We start from the raw sequence: 18,141 nt of genomic DNA on the forward strand, positions 1-18,141 counted from the left end.
TGTCTATTAGAAATAACCATTATTGTCACTTTAAAAATACATATTTTTCCCTATTTTGATGTATATATGTATGTAGTTTTTCCAAACTTCAAAATTAATAGTTAGCTTTAATATTTAACTATTAATTGTTTGTTTTTAAGAAAAAAAATAATATAAATTTTTAAGTTTGGGGGGCATTTTGCACATAAGTGCAAAACTTTAGGGGGGTATTTGCAAAACGTCATGTTCACTAACAGAAAAATTTGACGGAGGGGGTAAATTGACTAACGTTGTGAAATTTCAGGGGGGTAATTGAAGTTTTGTTAATTTCAAGGGGGTAATTGATGAAACTTACAATTTCAGGGGGGAAATTGACTATTTACTCCAAAAAATTTTGCGGGGACCTTTTTAAAAAACAAAATATTTTGCAGGGACCAAAAACTACAAAATGGGTTCAATCAGCGTGTGCCACGTAAGCATTTTGGTGACTTGTCATGACTTAAATGGGCCCAGGGGTATTTTTAAAAGATAGATTTTTTTGCAGGGACTGATTTCTGAATTTTTATTTTACAAGGACCAAAACTTAAACGTGCCATATTTGCAGGGACAAGTGCAATATTTAAGCCATCATGTTATAGTGCAAAGGTACGCATGAACAGAAAAACCAAATAAAGAAACATTATTACATAGGAAATTGGAAGAAACCTTTGTTGCAAACATTGATGGCAAACCATGTTGTTGTTCCTCCCTTAGATGAAAGTAAATCATCTGATCCTCGTAACATGACCACAAACCTTAACTGGAGGGACTTCATTGATTCTAGCTGGTTAGTATCCATTTCATTTCATAGATTAATTGTTACTCTTTCACTTTTTTATTTGATGATGATTGATGATCTTAGAAGTGAAGAATTTGTTAGTGTTACATATACCAACACTAGTTGCAACTGCATGCATATGATTTCTTGTTGATGTTTTTTAGGATGATGGCATCATGGGTTGTAACAAATTTGTATAAAGCTGAAAACTTTACCAAATTGGTTTGCTTGCTTTCTGGTTTTACTGTTTCTGAGAGAAGTAACCAACAATCATAAATGGAAAAAGTCTGTTACTGATTTTTGTCTTGTTTTAGAACATTGTTGGATAAACAAAAACTTTTCCACAATTGCTGATGAAAAGATAATAAATTGAAAGACTCTTACAATGAGATTTTAAGCAATAGCTTCTGTATCTCATATTTTTAAAAAGTTTTTGTAATTAGAATCTCTATAAACCCCTTATAAAGATTCTAAGCACTTTTTTTGCAACTGAAGATTCATAATCTTGTAGCACGACACTTTAGATTAAAAGTGTGTCCAATCTAATTACATTCAATCACTTTCATTTCTCAAATTTTTACCGGTGACGGTGTCTAGTGCTTCCTAGTTTTTTTAATCGAGAAGCTCCTCTAAGCTATAGTCTAACTTGGGCTGTAGTTGACTTAAGTATAATAATTGCTTAGTTACCTTATGCTGTCAATCACAGACTGATTTTATAATGTCAATTATATTCATGTTTTTTTTATTGTATGGAGTGTGAAACCAAGAGTACCGTGTTGACACGAACAAAGAGCACTTTATTCTTCATTTGTCATCCTAAATCTGCTTTATTCTTGATCTGTCATTTACATTCTTCTTTGTGTGCAAGCTCCTGGTAATTGTCTTGTTGCAAACAGGAAGGACGCAATTTATAAACGAAGAGCCATTGCAAGCCTTATACAGGCAGTGTACTATCTTGAACTCGACAGGCAGGAGAACAGAACAAAAGAAAACTCTCGAGCTCCAGATTTTTGGATTCCCTTCAAGTATAAACCTACACAAATATTGATTGATGAAAGAGATGGGTCCATTTTCGGTGCAATATTTGAATGGGATCGGTCTGCAGCATTGTCTGAATTCAAACCATTTAAACCAATTGGTGCCCCCAGAGCTGTTTTAGCACTCAGAGGAACATTGATCAGATTCCCTACAATGCGAAGAGATTTTGAAGACGATTTCCGCTTTCTTGCTTGGGAAAGCTTGAAGGACTCTGTGAGGTTTAAAGTATCCATGGATGCAGTAAAATCAATGTATGATACATATGGAAGCAGAAATGTATGGATTGGAGGGCATTCTTTAGGGGCTGGATTTGGTCTTCAAGTGGGAAAGGAACTGGCAAAGGAAATGATTAATGTGGAAGCACATTTATTTAATCCACCTTCTGTTTCACTTGCTATGAGCCTTGGAAATATTGGAGAAAAGGCTGAATATGTTTGGAATAGAACTAGAATTTTGCTTCCTTCAAGTGGTGAACCTCAAATCAGCATTGATGTGGACGAGACTTATGTGGATGAGACTTACATTGTACGATTGAAGAGAATGATGCCTCGTTTATCGCGCTTGATGGATGCTCGTTTAGGAAGAGAAAAATGGGTTCCTCATCTTTATGTTAACAAGAATGATTGGATCAGTTACTTTTATATCCATGCTGATGGAACAAGAGAGAACATCGCCGATGTGGAGAATATGGATCCTTCAAATGAGCACAATGAAGCCAAGTTGTATGTTATCACAAAGGAAGACCAGAAATTTCTCGAGGCTCATGGCTTGAAACAATGGTGGTCAAGTGACGGTAACATAGAGCTTAAGCATGATATCCGCAATGGCAAACTTGTGAGCGTGCAACTTAAATCTTTGAACACTGGTACACCTTCTGAGGTAGCACTTTTCTACTATTCACAATATGTTTCATTAACCACGAGTCACATAAATATTAGAGAAGCGACAGATTATGTGTGGAATATACTTAAATGTGTGCCTCATCATATAAGTGGTAAAGCTCAAATCAGCAATGACGGACAAATGACTTCAGATATAAGTTTGATGGGTTGGATACCCCAATTATCTGGCTTGAAGGATACCAGTTATTGGGTGTGGAAATGGATTCCTCTTCTGTATGCTAATGAGAATGTTGGTGCAGTAAAGAAGATGGTTAGAAAGGAGAATATGGATCATGAAGATGGTCGAATTACTGCAAATTTGTTTACTGTCTCCAAGGAACAACTGAAATTTCTTGCAGCTCATGGTTTGGAACAATAGTGGCCAAATGATTTAGAACTTCAGCAAACTATCCGTGATGGAAAACTCATAAGCAGGCAAATTAAATCTCTATACACCGCTTCGCCTTGGGAAGTAACAAAAGGGTCAAATAGTTCTTTTCTTTCACTTGCCATGCGTCTTGCAGAAAAGGAAGAATTTATATGGAAATGGAATAGTCTCAAAACCACGCTTCCTTCAAGTAGTGAATCTCGGGTGCTGAATGATGGTTACAATACTTCTGGTGTCGGTTTGAAGGGTTTGATACCTCAATTATCTGGCTTGAAGGATGTAGCTTATCGGGTGTGCGAATGGGTTCCTCATCTGTATGTTAGCAAGAATTGTGGCACAGAAGAGAAGGAGGTTGACAAGGAGAGTGTGGATCCTGCAAATGAGAAAGTTACTGCAAAGTTGCACGTAGTATCCAAAGAACAGCAGAGGTTTCTTTCAGCTCACGGTTTGCAACAATGGTGGCCAAGTGATGCAGAACTTCAGCAAACTATTCATGATAGCAAACTCATAAGCAGGCGAATTGGATCTTTATACACCAATACACCTTGGGACGTAACAAAAAGATTAAATCCTTTTATTTCACTTCCCATTTGTCTTGATAATATCAGACAAAAAGAAGAATTTTTATGGAAATGGAATACTGCTAAATCCATACTTCTTTCAAGTAGTGAAACTCATGTGAATAATGACGATGACGATAACAAGACATCAAGTGTACCATTGAAGAATTGGATGCCTTCACTGTCAGGCTTCGGGGGTGCTGGTTTTTCTGTGGTCCAATTGGTTCCTAGGCAACTTAGGTATTTATCCTTTGTTACTCCAGCCACGAGCCTTGGAAATACTGAAGAAAAATTAAACTTTGTTTCAAGTAGTGAAACTCAAGTGAGCAATGATTCAGACAAGACTTCATTCCAGAGTTGGATACCATCATTATCTGGCTTGAAGGATGCTGCTTTTGGGGTGGGAAAATCGGTGTCAAATCTGTATGCTGACAAGAGTGGTGGAAAAGACAAGATGGTTGACAAAGAGAACAAGGGTCCTTTGCAATAACATAGGGAACACCTCAAGTTAACAATGGATTTAACTCCATAGTTTGCAAAATGCCAAGTTTGCAATCTTAACAATGCAGTCTGCTTTTGCTTTTAATGTTACTCTTCAGTTTAAGTTCTTAAAACTCTAGGAGTAGGAGCTTTATGAAGTATCAAGTGATGAACTATTTGTCTAAATAGAAGTGAGGTGAAACACTTGTCTGCGTGTGATGTATAAGTGATTAGCACAAAAGTTTCTCTAAGTTTGTGTGAGACCTCGACATGTCTGTTGTACTTTGTTCGTATATATGTTTTGCTATCTGATATGGTTGCCAAATTTCATCTGCTAAACATAAAATTATTTAGAATAAGCACATGTTTATTTCTTCAGAAAATAGGAGCACATTGGTAATTGGTTAACTCAGGCACGATAACATGCTTTGAGTCGTGAAATTGCATCAAGATGTATAAGATAAGGTTGGTTCTAGCAGAATCTGAAAAATCATTGGCAAAAATATGTGTGAAGTATCAACTGACTTTGTCTTTATGATGACTTCATGCCATAAACTTTTTGGCTTTAACTATGTTATACTGTTTAATTTGATTCATGTTCATTTTAAATTTGCTTTTGAAGTATTCTGACCTTGCAAATGTCTTGAGTACTTTGCTCGTTAGTGGTCTATCTACACTTTATACTTGAATGAATGACTTTGGTATCCTGATAAAAGTTCTATACTGAGTATACTTATTTGAATGGTTGGTATGTTTTCTCTTGATGGTTTGGTTTACCTTATCGGTGGTGTGTGCGCGCGCGCCAGCATGTGCAGTTCAACTAATAACAATTAAGCACATTGCTTGAAAGGTCAAATTCAATTTTCAGTTAGTAATTTAATTTTTTTTAAGTTTAAATAAATTCAATCTTAACGATACATTAAACAACCAAAATACAAAGCCAAAAGCAAAATCTATATGCATTAAATCTTAAGAGCTGATGTTTCATAGAAAATATGTTCTCTCTGAACTCCACAATATCTTTCTTAAGCATTGCTCTTAAGACTTTCCATACCACATTTGTTGCCAATTATGATAATAATGTTTTTTCAATGTCAGCTCTCGTTGCCCCAACAGAACCTTGATAGTATGCATACCTTGTGTACCTAAAAGAGAGAAGGGGCAACTTTTAGAGACCACAATAACATATAAAAGTTTCAAATTCTATAAATTTAATGCTATAAAGATCAACAAAAGATGGAGAAAATAACACGTAGGTAGAAACTAACTAAGATACTAGCAAAAAACAAAGGCCAAAAACATGTTTTATATCCAAGCCAAACCAAACAAGCAAGATAACATTGGTTACAGATAGTAATATCCCACAACTCTTCTTCAGAAAAAAAAAAAAAAAATCCCACAACATCCGAGAAAATGAAGGGACAAATATTCCAAGTAAAACCCAAAGGTCCAGCTGAATTATCAATGAGGTCATATTTAACAGCTTTCTTGATGCAAATATTGGTTGCATCATTATGGCGTAATTTTATCCATGTAGCCGACCTCACTTACTGAGAAAAGGGTTGGTTGTTGTTGATGTTTATAAGAGTGTATAAAAGTGATACATTGTCGGTGCAAAACTACTCATTATGGCGTCGGTCAGCTGAATTCTCACTAAGTGCTTGTCATGCATACATCAATTTGAAAAGAAAATAATTTTCAATATGGCCCTCTCCGCCTTTGTGCAACAAATACCTATATTTTCAATATTGATGTAAACAATTTAACGAGGGATCAAATAACCATTAATAATGGGGAGTTACCACAGTACTTGTTTCTATCTTCAAAAAACTATATTTCTCTACATTGAGTATAACAAATCAGGAAGCTTAAACCAACAACAGTAATCCATTACAATGAAAAGGGTAAGGAAGAATGACAAATAAAAACCTATCAAAACAATACATTAGTTTGTACCTCTTGCATACCAGCAGAACTAGCAGGCCTCTTCCACATGTTACCGCAACTAAACTTTTTCTAACAACTTTCAAGAAACACTCTGGGAAGTTACAGATGTGATTTAATTTGCTAGACCACAAAGTATTTACTGGATCAAGAGTTTGAGGAAGCCTTAGTCTTTTCGGTCAACGACGAACCCAATTGAATCATAAGAGGATAAACAGGGCTAAACTCCTTATCCCGTCTACTTCTCACATTTGCAGCATAATCATCAAGTGTTGCTTTGATTCCCTTCCATATTTGATCCTCCCCTTGCGAATCAAGCCACAATGAATACTGTAATGGAGTCAATTTGTTTCTTTGCAGAGGTGACTGCAATTCTTCAGGACCACGGGTATACAGATGATGAAGTATGACATTTGGTGGCAGATCTTGAAGAAGGGGAGATGATGCAAGCTGGGATGTTTCCAAGAATATAAGTGGACGAAATGCTCTAAGTGCTCGATATGGGGCACCAAGTTGCTCAACAGGGAACAAATTTTGACCCACAGCTAACTCCAATTCAGCCATATCCCTAGCCATTCTCAATTTTCCTGATTCTGAAAGTGGTCTGACAAGAGAGGCGTGCCGAATGAAGAATACCAGAACACGGGAAGCCATACTCTGGACAAGCCTGGTACATATGTTTTCAACTCCCGGTGTGGCAGTTTTTCTGGAAGGCAACAACTTAGATAGAAACTCACTGCGGAAGTGAAGAATACATTTCTGGAGCTCCTCCATGTAAGGTGATGCATTATTGTCCATAGCAGCATCCATTCCAAGCATTCCAAAATTATGATCGTGTATTTGCAATATACAAGACTCAAGACGATCGAGCATTGACTGGAATAAAGACGTTACTGAGTCACAGGCAACGCCATATATTGCACCCAGTGAAGCAGACAACACATCTGCAGCAATACTGGGCATTCCTTTAAGCATAGATGATATTCGTGAATGAACATCTTGCAGATGTTGACACAATGTAAAGTTCTTGAGCTGTGCTGGTGTTGCAGGGCCACTTACTTGACGTGATTCAGGACCGGTGGATATCTGCCGTAACAATGAAAATAAATAATTAAAATATTAGACACTGCTTCTACAATTATCTTCCTTTCTCATGTGTAAAATGGACTTAAGGTTGCCTAAACCTACAAGAGAAAACATACAGCAATAGCAGTTTCAATATTACAAAACCCACAAACAGAAATTGAACATGAAAGAAATATCAGGGTTTTCCCTCTCAAGAATAAAAGTGGTTGCGACATTGAACATTCTAGAGGCATGAAGGGTGCATCTATTAAAACCAATCCAATAGGAGATGACTCAGAATACAGAATAAAATAGTATCTGTTGATAGAAACTTTATTACATTCGAGGTATTTGAGAGTCTTGGTTCTCTCCCGCTCTAAATTCCTTTCCAAAACCAAAGATAACCTTATTGTTCCTTTCATCTTATTTATAGCATATCAACTAACACTGTCAAATTAATTCTCTTACTCGCTAACTAACTAAAGAGGTTATATATCACAAATTGACAGTCCCATTAAGCTAAATGTGGAATACACATTAGGTTAGCCAATACCTTTTGTTGAGACTTGACATATCTTAGGACATAAAAATTTATTCAAAAGACTAAGGGAAATAAGGTCCACTGACTCACTAGACTTCCTGATTGAAAATCATACACTCTTCAATTTTTTATAATTTAAGCCTGACCATATCACGATAAGTACAACATGTTAGTCATATGTGTAGATGTTTGATAAACCTATCTAAAACATTAACAAATTAACATAGATATACCAACAAAGAAAAAAAAAAGTTTCATATTTCAATGGTCGCTAAACATCAAATGTGGTACTGTCACAAGACTGGCAACACATGCACAGATGAACTCCTCAACGAAAGAATACAGAGACCTTATTTAATGATATATGCCTAACTGTAGTTAACATGATTTTTCTCCTCCTGTGTATCCACTCTTTCCTTGTCACGGATATTCTTTTATGAACAATAAAGTAAAACATTGACAGTTAATTGGAAAACCGCGAACTGGCTAGTTTTTGAATACTTCCAGACTAATATAGTTCATAAAGCATTGTATAAATAGAAAATGACACCTTTAAATACAATAGGTCTTTTTTGTTTACCTGGTATTCAGCTCGCTCTGCAAAAAGAAGCAAAACCTTGCCAATTTCACGCAAAACAAGAAGTGTTAAGCGTGCATCCATCTGAACAGCTTCTATCTCTTCCTGAATGCGTGATATTATTCTTGATATTTGTTCCCTGGAGGGAACACTTCCACGACTGGACATAGGAAATACATTATTCACTAGATCTGAAAGACGACTCAAGCAGTGACCCAAAAATGCAGACTGGAATATTTCAACAGCTGAAACTATCTGCTCTTTTCCAGTTGAAGTAATAGCCGGCAACACTCCTTTGACATCCGTGTCACGTGAAATTTTTTCGAGGAGATTCTCTATCATGGAGTAAAGCTTTGGATATCCCATTGTAAAAATCTCTTTAACAAAACTTGAAGCAGTGAAAGCAGATTTCATTTGGCTTGCAAAAGCTTTTGCAATCGCCTCCCAGACTCGATCTGTTAGCATAGGATCACCTTCCTAATCAGCAGCAGTAAAAGTTAGAACAGTGAAAAAAAATATAATTACCAGATAAAAAAAATTGTGAATTATAGCAGCTACTCGAATAGAGTAAGTGCGATCATGTTCCTTGATAAGAACTCAATACTGTCAAAGTATAACAGATTCTGAAGATTCAGTCGGGAAAATAGAGAAATAGTAGTCAGGTACATTGTATAGGTTGACAAAATCATGTAATTACAATAATTATAATTACTGTAAACTACATAATTGTTATTTTTGGTCAATACATATTGCAATATATGTCTCTCACTTTCTCTTTCCTCAATAGCCCAGACACCCTATGAAAGATGTTTGTTTGCCCTTGGCACAAAATAATATTATTTTTCAAAACCTAGATAAAAGACATTATTAAAAAATTAAATGCAACATCTTTGTACATCTAGCATCCTAATCAATTTATTCTATTCTTAATACAAACGAAAGAATACAACTTGAGGAGATTATATAGTGATCCTGTCCAATTAAATGCAATCCATCCAGTGATGCTTGGTGCATCAGAATCAGAAGCAAAATGAGCAGGCATAAATTTTTAAGATTTCCATACCCTGCATCCTATTTGTAACATAAGCTAAGATATAGAGGTCTTTGACTGTCTGAAAGCCTATCTCTAAATAACTCTACAAATATGAGAAACAACAAATAATTGACCTTGTGTCCTTATGGCTTAATCTCTCTTCACTTATAGTAACACAGTAACGCACAAGTCATAGGACCTTGTGAATTTTTCACCCAGCCTTGTAAATATGTCCTTCCCAGCATAACAGGATGGGAGAAAAATTCACAGAAAGGACAGATTTACAAGGCTGGAAAATGATTCATATAGCACAGTGAATCTACTGAGTTCTCATTTTTTAAAAAGGAAATGTCATACTTGTGAGATCTCTGGCATTTAAAGAACTATATGACATCCCTGCAATAGACTTATAGGTTTTGACATGTTGTGTCAGTTTCTTCATAAGAACCATTACAAAATGAACTTATACACTGAAATTAATAACCATCGACACTATTCAAACTATTGGTGTAATTCACTATTGCTTCCATTTAAATAGACTTAGATTTTGACATATTGTCATGTCGGTTTCTTCATAAGAATCATTACAAAATGAATTTATACACTGAAACTAATAATCATTGACACGATTCGAACTATTAATGCAATTCATTATTGCTTCCATTTAGGAAGAGGACGCACAAAAAAACTCCCATCCCATACACTAAACTTCACATCAAATCAGGTTTCTAAAACTGAAAACAAAGTAACCTGGTTTTGTTAACAATTTCTGCAAGCTCCAAACTTTAATTCAACCCCCAGAATCTGGTTTCTTTAACAGGAAGAAAGTTGGAAAATCCACATATATGTGTTTACACAATTTATATCAGTAAATCTATTGTAGGAGAGAAGTACTAGTATCTCCTTTCCCGCATAAACCACTTTAAAGATGCTTATCGAGAAGCTAAACTAGAAAGCTTCTATAAAAATTCCCAACATGCAAATAAGAAGCCAATGTCTAGTATGATTTTTCACAAGTAATTCTTAAGAATTCATCAGAACTAACCCTACCTAAGATTCTCTAGTACAATGCACGTAAGCATATATGAATATATAGTATATACCAATTAATTATCACCTAAAATGAAACATGGCTACAAAATATGGATGAGAAAGTTCCTCTCCTCACCTGAATAACCTCATCAAGCAACAAAACATGAGTAAAGGGATCCCGTTTCTTCGAAAGCACCCTCTGCAAATGCCACACAGCCACAGTAATGGAATGCAACTGATCCATACAATTCCCCAACCTCTGCCACAAAGCCTCTCTAGCCTTGCCCCCTCCACCAATCTGAGGAGTTCCCGTACCCCTAATTCCACCCGGTCCAAACCCGCTTCCACTCGATCCCGTTATCGCCTTCATATCCAACGCTACACTTACACTCTTAGCACCCATACCCTTATACTTACTAATCACTTGCTCCACAGTAACCTTCAATTCACCAAGATTGTAGAAAACTTGTAATCCAGTACCAACTTCGGCTTGATTCAGCCCTTCCATTCCACTTTCCAGAACCTTCATCGCTTCTTTTCGCAATCGATCTCCACTTTCTTTCACCCAACGGATCTCTTCATCGACAACATCGATTCCGGTAAGATCATATTCATTACATAGACTGATGATCTCAGAGTGAAACTGAGCAGCCTTTGCTAGATCAACTTTTTCTATTTCTCCAGCCATGGTATCGCGAAGCTTCTTTGAGATTCGGAGTGCACGAACGGAATGCTGAAGAAGCTCGGTGGTGCGGTGGAGGTTGGTGAGTTGAGCGGTTTTGGAGGCAATTGAGCGGTGTGGATCGGATAGTTCAGATCGGAGACGGCGAAGGGAGGATTGAAGAGATGAGAGAGCGGATCGGAGAGTGGAGAGAGCGTGATCAGCGTGATGGAGAGAGGAGAGTTGCGAGAGGAGCTCATCGTGACGAGAGAGGACTTCGGTACGGAGCTGATTCTCGAGGAGGCCAATTGCGTGGTGGAGTTTTTCGGCGGTGGAGGCAGGGGAGCCGGAGGAGAGTGCGGCGGCGGAGAACGTGGTGGAGGAGAAGGAAGGTGAGAGGAAGGAGGAGAAAATGGGGTCGGTGGAGAGGGAATCGAGTGCGGAGGAAGCAGTGGTGGTGGGAGGGTGTTTGAAGGTGGAGAGACGTTGGAGTGGTGTGGTGACGGTTGTTGCCGGTGACCTCGCCGCCGCTGGTGAGGCCATTTTCGGTTTTTCAATAATGAGAGTGAAGCGAAACGATCTACCTGCACTTCTCTGTCTTTATCAAATGTTATGTGAAATTACTCTTTTTAACTGTTTTTGAGCACATAATTTGTCATAATAATACATACATACGGTCAATACAATAAACATTTTCTTTAACATTGTACTTTTTTATTTGATAAAATGTTAAGTGAGGTAAAACTATTTCGGTTGTTAAATCGATTCCTTTAAGTTTAACTCACCATTTTATGTGAATTTGGTTAAATTTTGAGCTCACCCATTCTAGTTGGTTCGCTTTTGTGGTTCCGTATAAATTGGATCCGTAAAAAAGCTAGTCCATAATGAACCTATTTTTTTCATGGTTATATTATAGCACTCCCGATATTTTATCCCACATCAACTTTATCTCTCTTTTGCAAACTCTATCAAACTTGGAAAAAAATTATACAGAAGCTTATATTTTGGTTATCATAATCAGATTTCAACTGGATTCTCAATTGGATTTGACATACTTTTTAATATTAATTTTGGCACTTTTTTTGCAAAATATTTTCTTAAATTATAAAAACAATTAAAAATTCCACTCGTTTATACACAAAAAAAAAAAAAACAAAAAAAAAAACCCTAGAAAAATCAGTAGTGGAAACAACGTGGAACTTGCAGTTTTTTTATTTTAGATTTACATGCTATTTGAGTTTCAATTCAAATGTACTCCTTTCAATCTAACTTATTTTTTTTAAAAAAAAGAGAGTAATCATCAAAGAAACTTCTTGAACTCGGCTTTCAAAGTTTGAAAAAAAATTCCATTTCACGGTTGTGCACTAGTTCCTTTCAAAGCTTTGGTAATTTCCTTCTCCCTACTATGTGCCAGAGCAGGCAAAGAAATCATGTAGAAACGTTACATTATTGTCCTCTGGGAGGAATAATGCATAAAAAGTTCTTGTGTATGTGCTTAAGATCAGTTTCAATCAATGACCATAATAATTATGTGATTTAGCTATATATTGGTATGACTACTTATTTGAATAGTATTGATATAAAAATGGAATAATAAGAAGCAAATGAAAAAAGTACCAAGAGAGAAAAAGAGCAATGAAGGAGATAGAGTTGGTGATGGCTTAGATAGGGTGTGGGTAGAGTATGATATGATTTGGTGGATTGTCTAATCTAAACATTAAAAAAATTGGCCCATCATGGACCAATTCTTCAACTGGTCCAAGCTAAATGCCGCCCGCTTTTGTTAGTTTGTTGAAAAAGCGGATGGTGACTGGTTTGGTTGGTCCATATGCTTTTTATAAAAATATTTTTTTTTATAATTTTATTGTATTAGTCGAGAACAAACAAGTGAAACAGTCTTTTAAGTTTTATGTTGGTGGATTTGTTTTGAGATTTACTTATCATTCAGCTACAATACAATATTCAGAAATGGCAGCCACAACAAAGATAGAAGAAGCAAACAGTGGAGACAAGAACAACAGCTTCAGCCACAAAGAGTAATCCTAAAAATGACAGTATTTATAAATGTCGTTTGAATATGATCAAGTCTCAACCTAAATGCAGAGAATCTCCAAGGCCAAATTATTTTATAAGTTAGTATATTTTTATGTTTAGTTGCAAATTTGGTTGCAGCAAATATGTTTATTTGTGAAAAATATTAGTAGAAAAGTTTGGCGTTCTGTTATTTGGATCATCTGGACGTCCCGGAACGACCTTATGATTTATGGTGGCGCTATGAGAGAGGAGCTAGTGGTGGATAGAGCAAAACTCTTAATTTGAAAGTGGTTTTTGGTTAAGTGTCATGCTACTTCCTAAACTTATCAAGAGTGGGATGTGGAGGTGGTTTTGTGTTGGTGCTACTTCCTAAACTTATCATGAGCGGTAGGGTTTTGTGGTGGTGGTTTTTATGGGGTTCATGGGGAGTTAGGTGGGGGTTTGATGCCTCACCCTTTCCGACCTGGCTTCTTGGGTTTTGTTTTTGCTCTTTGTTCTTGTGGGGGCTTCGCAGCTATGGGCGGGTTCCTTAGGGTGGCATCTCCTTGGTTGTGTTTTTTCTTTTTCTTTGTGGTTTTTTGTGGTGTTGCTTTTCCGGTCTACTCTTAGCTCGTCTTGTGGGCTTCGATGTTTTTCGGGGGTGTTTTTCTGGTTTTATGTGCATCTTAGAATGACTTGTGGTGTGTGTGTGTGTGTGTGTGTGTGTATATATATATATTGTCATTAAAAAAAAAGACAAATTTATCACTTCATACTTGAATTTACTTTAATTGTTTTGACACTTTCAATATCTATAGTAACTACGCACAAAATTTTGCCACCAACGAAAGATGTCAAACTCAGATTCGTAAAATTTTTAATCAATTACTTCTCTATTGTAGAAGGTAAATACCACCTCTAAGAAAAGGTCGTCAAGAAGTCATAGTCAACACATGGTTTTGTACATTCGGCGCATTATCTTAAATGGCCAATCGTGTTTAGTACTTGACACAACATCGTACGAGGAGCAAGGATAATTGTTCAATGTGGCTACAAATCATGACTAACAAAAATATCAGTTATTACTTATTAATTTTTAACAAATAAATTCCTTAAAAAAAATTAACAAATAAATTATTCTCTTAGGAAATTCGTTAAGGAATGACCGTTTCTTCAAGATAGCTTAATTTTAAGGAACGACGCATAATTAACTTCTTTTTTTATGAAATACTAAATTGATATTTTTATTTTCTAAAAGAAATGGTCTATGACGAATTCACGCATTGTCAACTTATGATTGGTCAGACCAAGCTTTGACAAACACAAGTTTACATTTTAGAATGATTATTTTCTCTCTTTTGATCAATTGTATGTCATCAATTTAAAAAAAATATTAAAAATATTCTCTCTTAGGGGTTTAAACACTCAAACTAAATAGTCTATATGAATTTTCGAGAAAATTATAACACGAGGGCATTTAAAACGATCACATCATATTCAAATCCACAATCCATTCATATATAGAAAACATAAAATTTTATTGCTATAAGATCATATAATAATCAACATTTAATACTCTTTATCTTTAAGCATGAACAAGTTCAAAAGAAGCGAGCTTTCTGTAGTGCTCCGATGGCTTCTCAAACACAATAGCTCTATATTTGTAAGAAGTTGAAAGACCGTGTGCGGAAAAAGTGAGGCGGTAGACGGTCCCATCAACCACATTTTTAGATTCACCATGGATGACATTCTCGAACGTTAACTTCTCTATAGTAATTCGCTTGTTGAACTCGGTAACAGCAAACTTTGCAATTTCTACCACGTGGGGATCATTGATGTCGACGGGGCTCCAATCAATGAATGTTAAAGCTTGATTCGTAGCAGATAAGACCAACAGAACAATGAGAATAAAAACAGGGGATTGAAGTGTCATGATGCTTCTATTGTAACTGCTATATTTTCAATTTTCACAATTCGTGGTTGTGTGATTAAGCCTTGGTTTGGTTGTTATATATATTACACACAAGTGATATTAAGTTCGTAATAATTATTTTTTTAGGGGAAATAAATATAATAAAGTCAAATCCAATTAAATCTCCTAACAAAAAGTCAAATCCTATCAAATCAAATCTAATTAAGTCAAATATTTTTGTTTGACTTGTAATTAAGTCAAATATATTTTTTTAGAGTAATTAAGTCAAAGATATATTAGATCCTCGTAGAAAAAAATCAAATATTATTTTTTTGAAGGAAGAAAAAAGCATCAAAGAGAAACGAAGAATAGTGTGGGCAAGTTATTTCACCACACTAACCTGCGTGATTTTCATCAAAATGTTGAGTTATATTTGTTCCACTCTTTACATTTGTTCATTTGTTGGTTTTCGTTACTTATCCATCGTACTAAATAACACTTCTCAATATGAAAAGAAAAAAAAAAGGAAATTTTGTACTCTTTACACATATTGCATTTATATTATTAAATAAGGTACACTGAAAAAGGAATTTTACAAAAATATTTGAGAACTTAGTGAAATATACTCCCTCGATTTCAAAATACATTTCGTATTTTTGCAATGTACACTATTCACATAACTTATTTTGACCGTACTTTTTAACTAACATATAAATACAAATATTAGCATGTAAAATGTTCGATTTATTTCAGTAAATATTTACAGAATACAGTACAAAACTAAAATATTAAAACTGTCAAAACGAAAAAACTTGAAATGTGTTGTCATTTCTCAATCTCTGAATTTAATAACTAACATGTTTCTAATTTGCTTTGCTCTTCAAATACCAACAATACTAATGATTATTTATTATTTTCACATTGTTTCCTACTCGAACGACATTTAGTTTCACCTTGTTTTCATAACATAAAATTTACAGCATCCACGCTGCCGCTAGTGAGGCCGCTGTCGTTTTTCTGTGATGAATTAAATGTGTTGGATATTGGGTGACATAGAGTTGGGTGACATTGGTGACATTGATTACCTAATATTGTTTGTCTCCTTAATTCTTCATATTCAATTGGCTAAACGTTACATGAAAAAATCAACCTTTATTCCATCAGTTTTCATTGCCATAAATATCCTTTATATTGCTAAGAAATCTTGCAACGGAAAGATAGGGCCATTCATTTAGTTTGTGCCACTAGCATCATATATATACTCTTATAAAAGAGAGAAGAGGGAACATATAGAAAAGAAGCTCATCATGCTTTCTATTAAGCTCTCATCTTTTCTATCGTTCTTCTACCATAATTTTGGGCATTGTTATTGAAGCTCCATCGTGTTCAGACCTCGAGTGCATAGGTTCAAACACGCAGTTGTGTAAACTTTGGGGAGCAAAACCGGATCTGGGTTGTACCGGAGGTCCACCGAAAATTCGCTCTCAAGGCAATGGTTTTTGTCATGGCACAACAATTCTCTTCTATCTTTCCTAGCTATCCAAAATCTAATTTCTCTTAATATTTCCAACAAAGTGATCTAGAGTTTGGGCTTCTTTGCTCTAACAATCTAACTAACTTTCATGTCTCTCTTTCTTTTTGAGAGTTTGTTTTCTAAAACTAAACATCTTCTTTTGTTTAAATGTGTTTCGCATCTTCTTCATTTCTCACATTGATATTTTTTTTTATAGAATTAGTGAATTTTCTTTGTCACCGTGAGTTTAGCTCAGTTGGTAGGGACATTGTATAATTTATGCAGTGACAGGGGTTTGAACCTCTGATACCTCACTTCTCCACATTTAAAATGTGAGAATTCCAGCCATTAGGCTACTTGACAAAAATAAAAGAATTAGTGAATTTTTCTTCTTGGGAAATCATGGTATCTGAAAATCACTTGACCAATAAGTAAACTCAATATAAATGGGTTAAGATCACTCTTTCATAACCAATGAAACCGGTTTACAACATAAACATCCTTCTCTATATTTTCATAATTTTTTTAAGAAACTAAAATGGAATTAGATTAAACAACCAACTTTACCTTCTCATCATAAGGAGTGTCAGAGAAGAGCAAATAAAAGTAACAATTACAATAAATAGAAGGGAAAAAAGTCCGCAAGAAACCAAAAAACTGAAATTATGTTGCTTCTGCCAAACACAAAATAGATTAAGTCACCTCATGTGATAATCAAAATTGAAAATCCCACGTTTCGCCTTCAGCCATCAAAGTGATTGAATTTTAATTTTGTCAAGAAGGTGATGAAGAACGTCCTGTTGTTGCTGGAAAATACGTGAATTTATTTCCTGCTAGATGACCTAAACAGTCGATAACCAAACCAGCTGAAGTACCACGTCAGTGTTGCTTTCATCAAAACATTAAGGCCTTCGACAACTACTAAAAAAAGAAATGGTGAGAGAGGATCTCCTTGACGTAACCCTCTTTCAAGTTTGAACTCGTTTGTTGGACTCCCATTTAAAGAACTGAAGCAGAAGCACTACTAATACATTCCATGATCCATTTACGCCATAAGGTGGGGAAATTCATTTTAAACATCACAATTTCTAGATAATTCCAATCAACCGAATCAAAAGCCTTATCAAAATCAACTTTAAATAATAATAATGATTCTTTTTTTAATCTACGGGCATCGTCCACCATTATTTTTGCAATAAGGATATCATCTAGAATATGTCTACCACAAATAAAAGTTGACTGTGATTCGGATATAACACTGCTCATCACCTTTCTCAATTTGTTGGCAAGGACTTTAGCTAGAACCTTATACATAGAACCCACTAAGGAAATAGGCCGAAATCTTTGATAAAGCTTTCGACAATTTTCCATTACGATGGAATTCAGACATGAAGCGCATGGAGTCATCTTTTAAATCACCCCTGAAATCTTTGATAAAACCGAGGTTAATCTGGCTCTAGACTTTTGAAACTATCACAATTCCACACTTCCTGATTAACATCATCTATGATGAAAGGTATAATTAAATCACAACTTTGCCCCATGTTCAAAGAATTAAAAACAAGATTCTATATTCCAAGGCGATCTGAAGTAACAGACTGAAAATGAGTAGCAAAATGATTAAAAACTGCTCCATGAACACCCTCAACTCGTTTGACTTGTGCCCTATTAACCGAAATAGTAATAATAGTGTTTGATCGACGCTGA

General features: G+C 35.5%; 3 protein-coding genes across 4 annotated transcripts; 1 reads left to right on the plus strand and 2 right to left on the minus strand.

Annotated features, from left to right (window-relative positions):
- Positions 1-604: 604 nt before the first annotated feature.
- Positions 605-4,455, plus strand: LOC11437049 (GDSL esterase/lipase At4g10955). The gene is made up of 2 exons (XM_024784577.2): positions 605-805; positions 1,693-4,455. The coding sequence occupies exons 1-2, from the start codon at positions 702-704 to the stop codon at positions 3,092-3,094; spliced, it is 1,506 nt and encodes a 501-aa protein (XP_024640345.1). The 5' UTR covers positions 605-701; the 3' UTR covers positions 3,095-4,455.
- Positions 4,456-5,011: 556 nt separating this feature from the next.
- On the minus strand, positions 5,012-11,621 carry LOC11436612 (conserved oligomeric Golgi complex subunit 5). 2 transcript variants are annotated; one of them, XR_003012422.2, is made up of 4 exons: positions 10,472-11,621; positions 8,274-8,747; positions 6,100-7,173; positions 5,012-5,288 (listed from the first exon to the last, which is right to left on the minus strand). XR_003012422.2 is itself a non-coding variant. In XM_024784576.2 (3 exons), exons 1-3 carry the CDS (start codon positions 11,537-11,539, stop codon positions 6,235-6,237), a joined length of 2,481 nt encoding a protein of 826 aa, XP_024640344.1. In that variant the 5' UTR covers positions 11,540-11,621; the 3' UTR covers positions 5,892-6,234. The 2 variants fall into 2 exon arrangements, 1 of the variants encoding a protein (XP_024640344.1); XM_024784576.2 differs by lacking the exon at positions 5,012-5,288 and having other exon boundaries at positions 5,892-7,173.
- Positions 11,622-14,594: 2,973 nt separating this feature from the next.
- On the minus strand, positions 14,595-14,942 carry LOC11423347 (putative cysteine proteinase inhibitor 7). Its single transcript, XM_003617364.1, has one exon. The coding sequence runs from the start codon at positions 14,940-14,942 to the stop codon at positions 14,595-14,597; it is 348 nt and encodes a 115-aa protein (XP_003617412.1).
- Between the last annotated feature and the right edge of the window lie 3,199 nt (positions 14,943-18,141).

Source organism: Medicago truncatula, chromosome 5, assembly GCF_003473485.1.
Source record: "Medicago truncatula cultivar Jemalong A17 chromosome 5, MtrunA17r5.0-ANR, whole genome shotgun sequence".
NCBI lineage: Eukaryota > Viridiplantae > Streptophyta > Magnoliopsida > Fabales > Fabaceae > Medicago > Medicago truncatula.

Excerpts from the sequence above, each read along its gene's own strand:
- LOC11423347 (XM_003617364.1), bottom strand. The coding sequence starts at position 14,942 with ATGACACTTCAATCCCCTGTTTTTATTCTCATTGTTCTGTTGGTCTTA.
- LOC11436612 (XM_024784576.2), bottom strand. The coding sequence starts at position 11,539 with ATGGCCTCACCAGCGGCGGCGAGGTCACCGGCAACAACCGTCACCACA. Across the intron at positions 8,748-10,471 it reads TGCTTGATGAGGTTATTCAG|GAAGGTGATCCTATGCTAAC; the intron begins GTGAGGAGAGGA and ends GCTGCTGATTAG. Across the intron at positions 7,174-8,273 it reads CAGAGCGAGCTGAATACCAG|ATATCCACCGGTCCTGAATC; the intron begins GTAAACAAAAAA and ends TTGTTACGGCAG.
- LOC11437049 (XM_024784577.2), top strand. The coding sequence starts at position 702 with ATGGCAAACCATGTTGTTGTTCCTCCCTTAGATGAAAGTAAATCATCT. Across the intron at positions 806-1,692 it reads GACTTCATTGATTCTAGCTG|GAAGGACGCAATTTATAAAC; the intron begins GTTAGTATCCAT and ends TGTTGCAAACAG.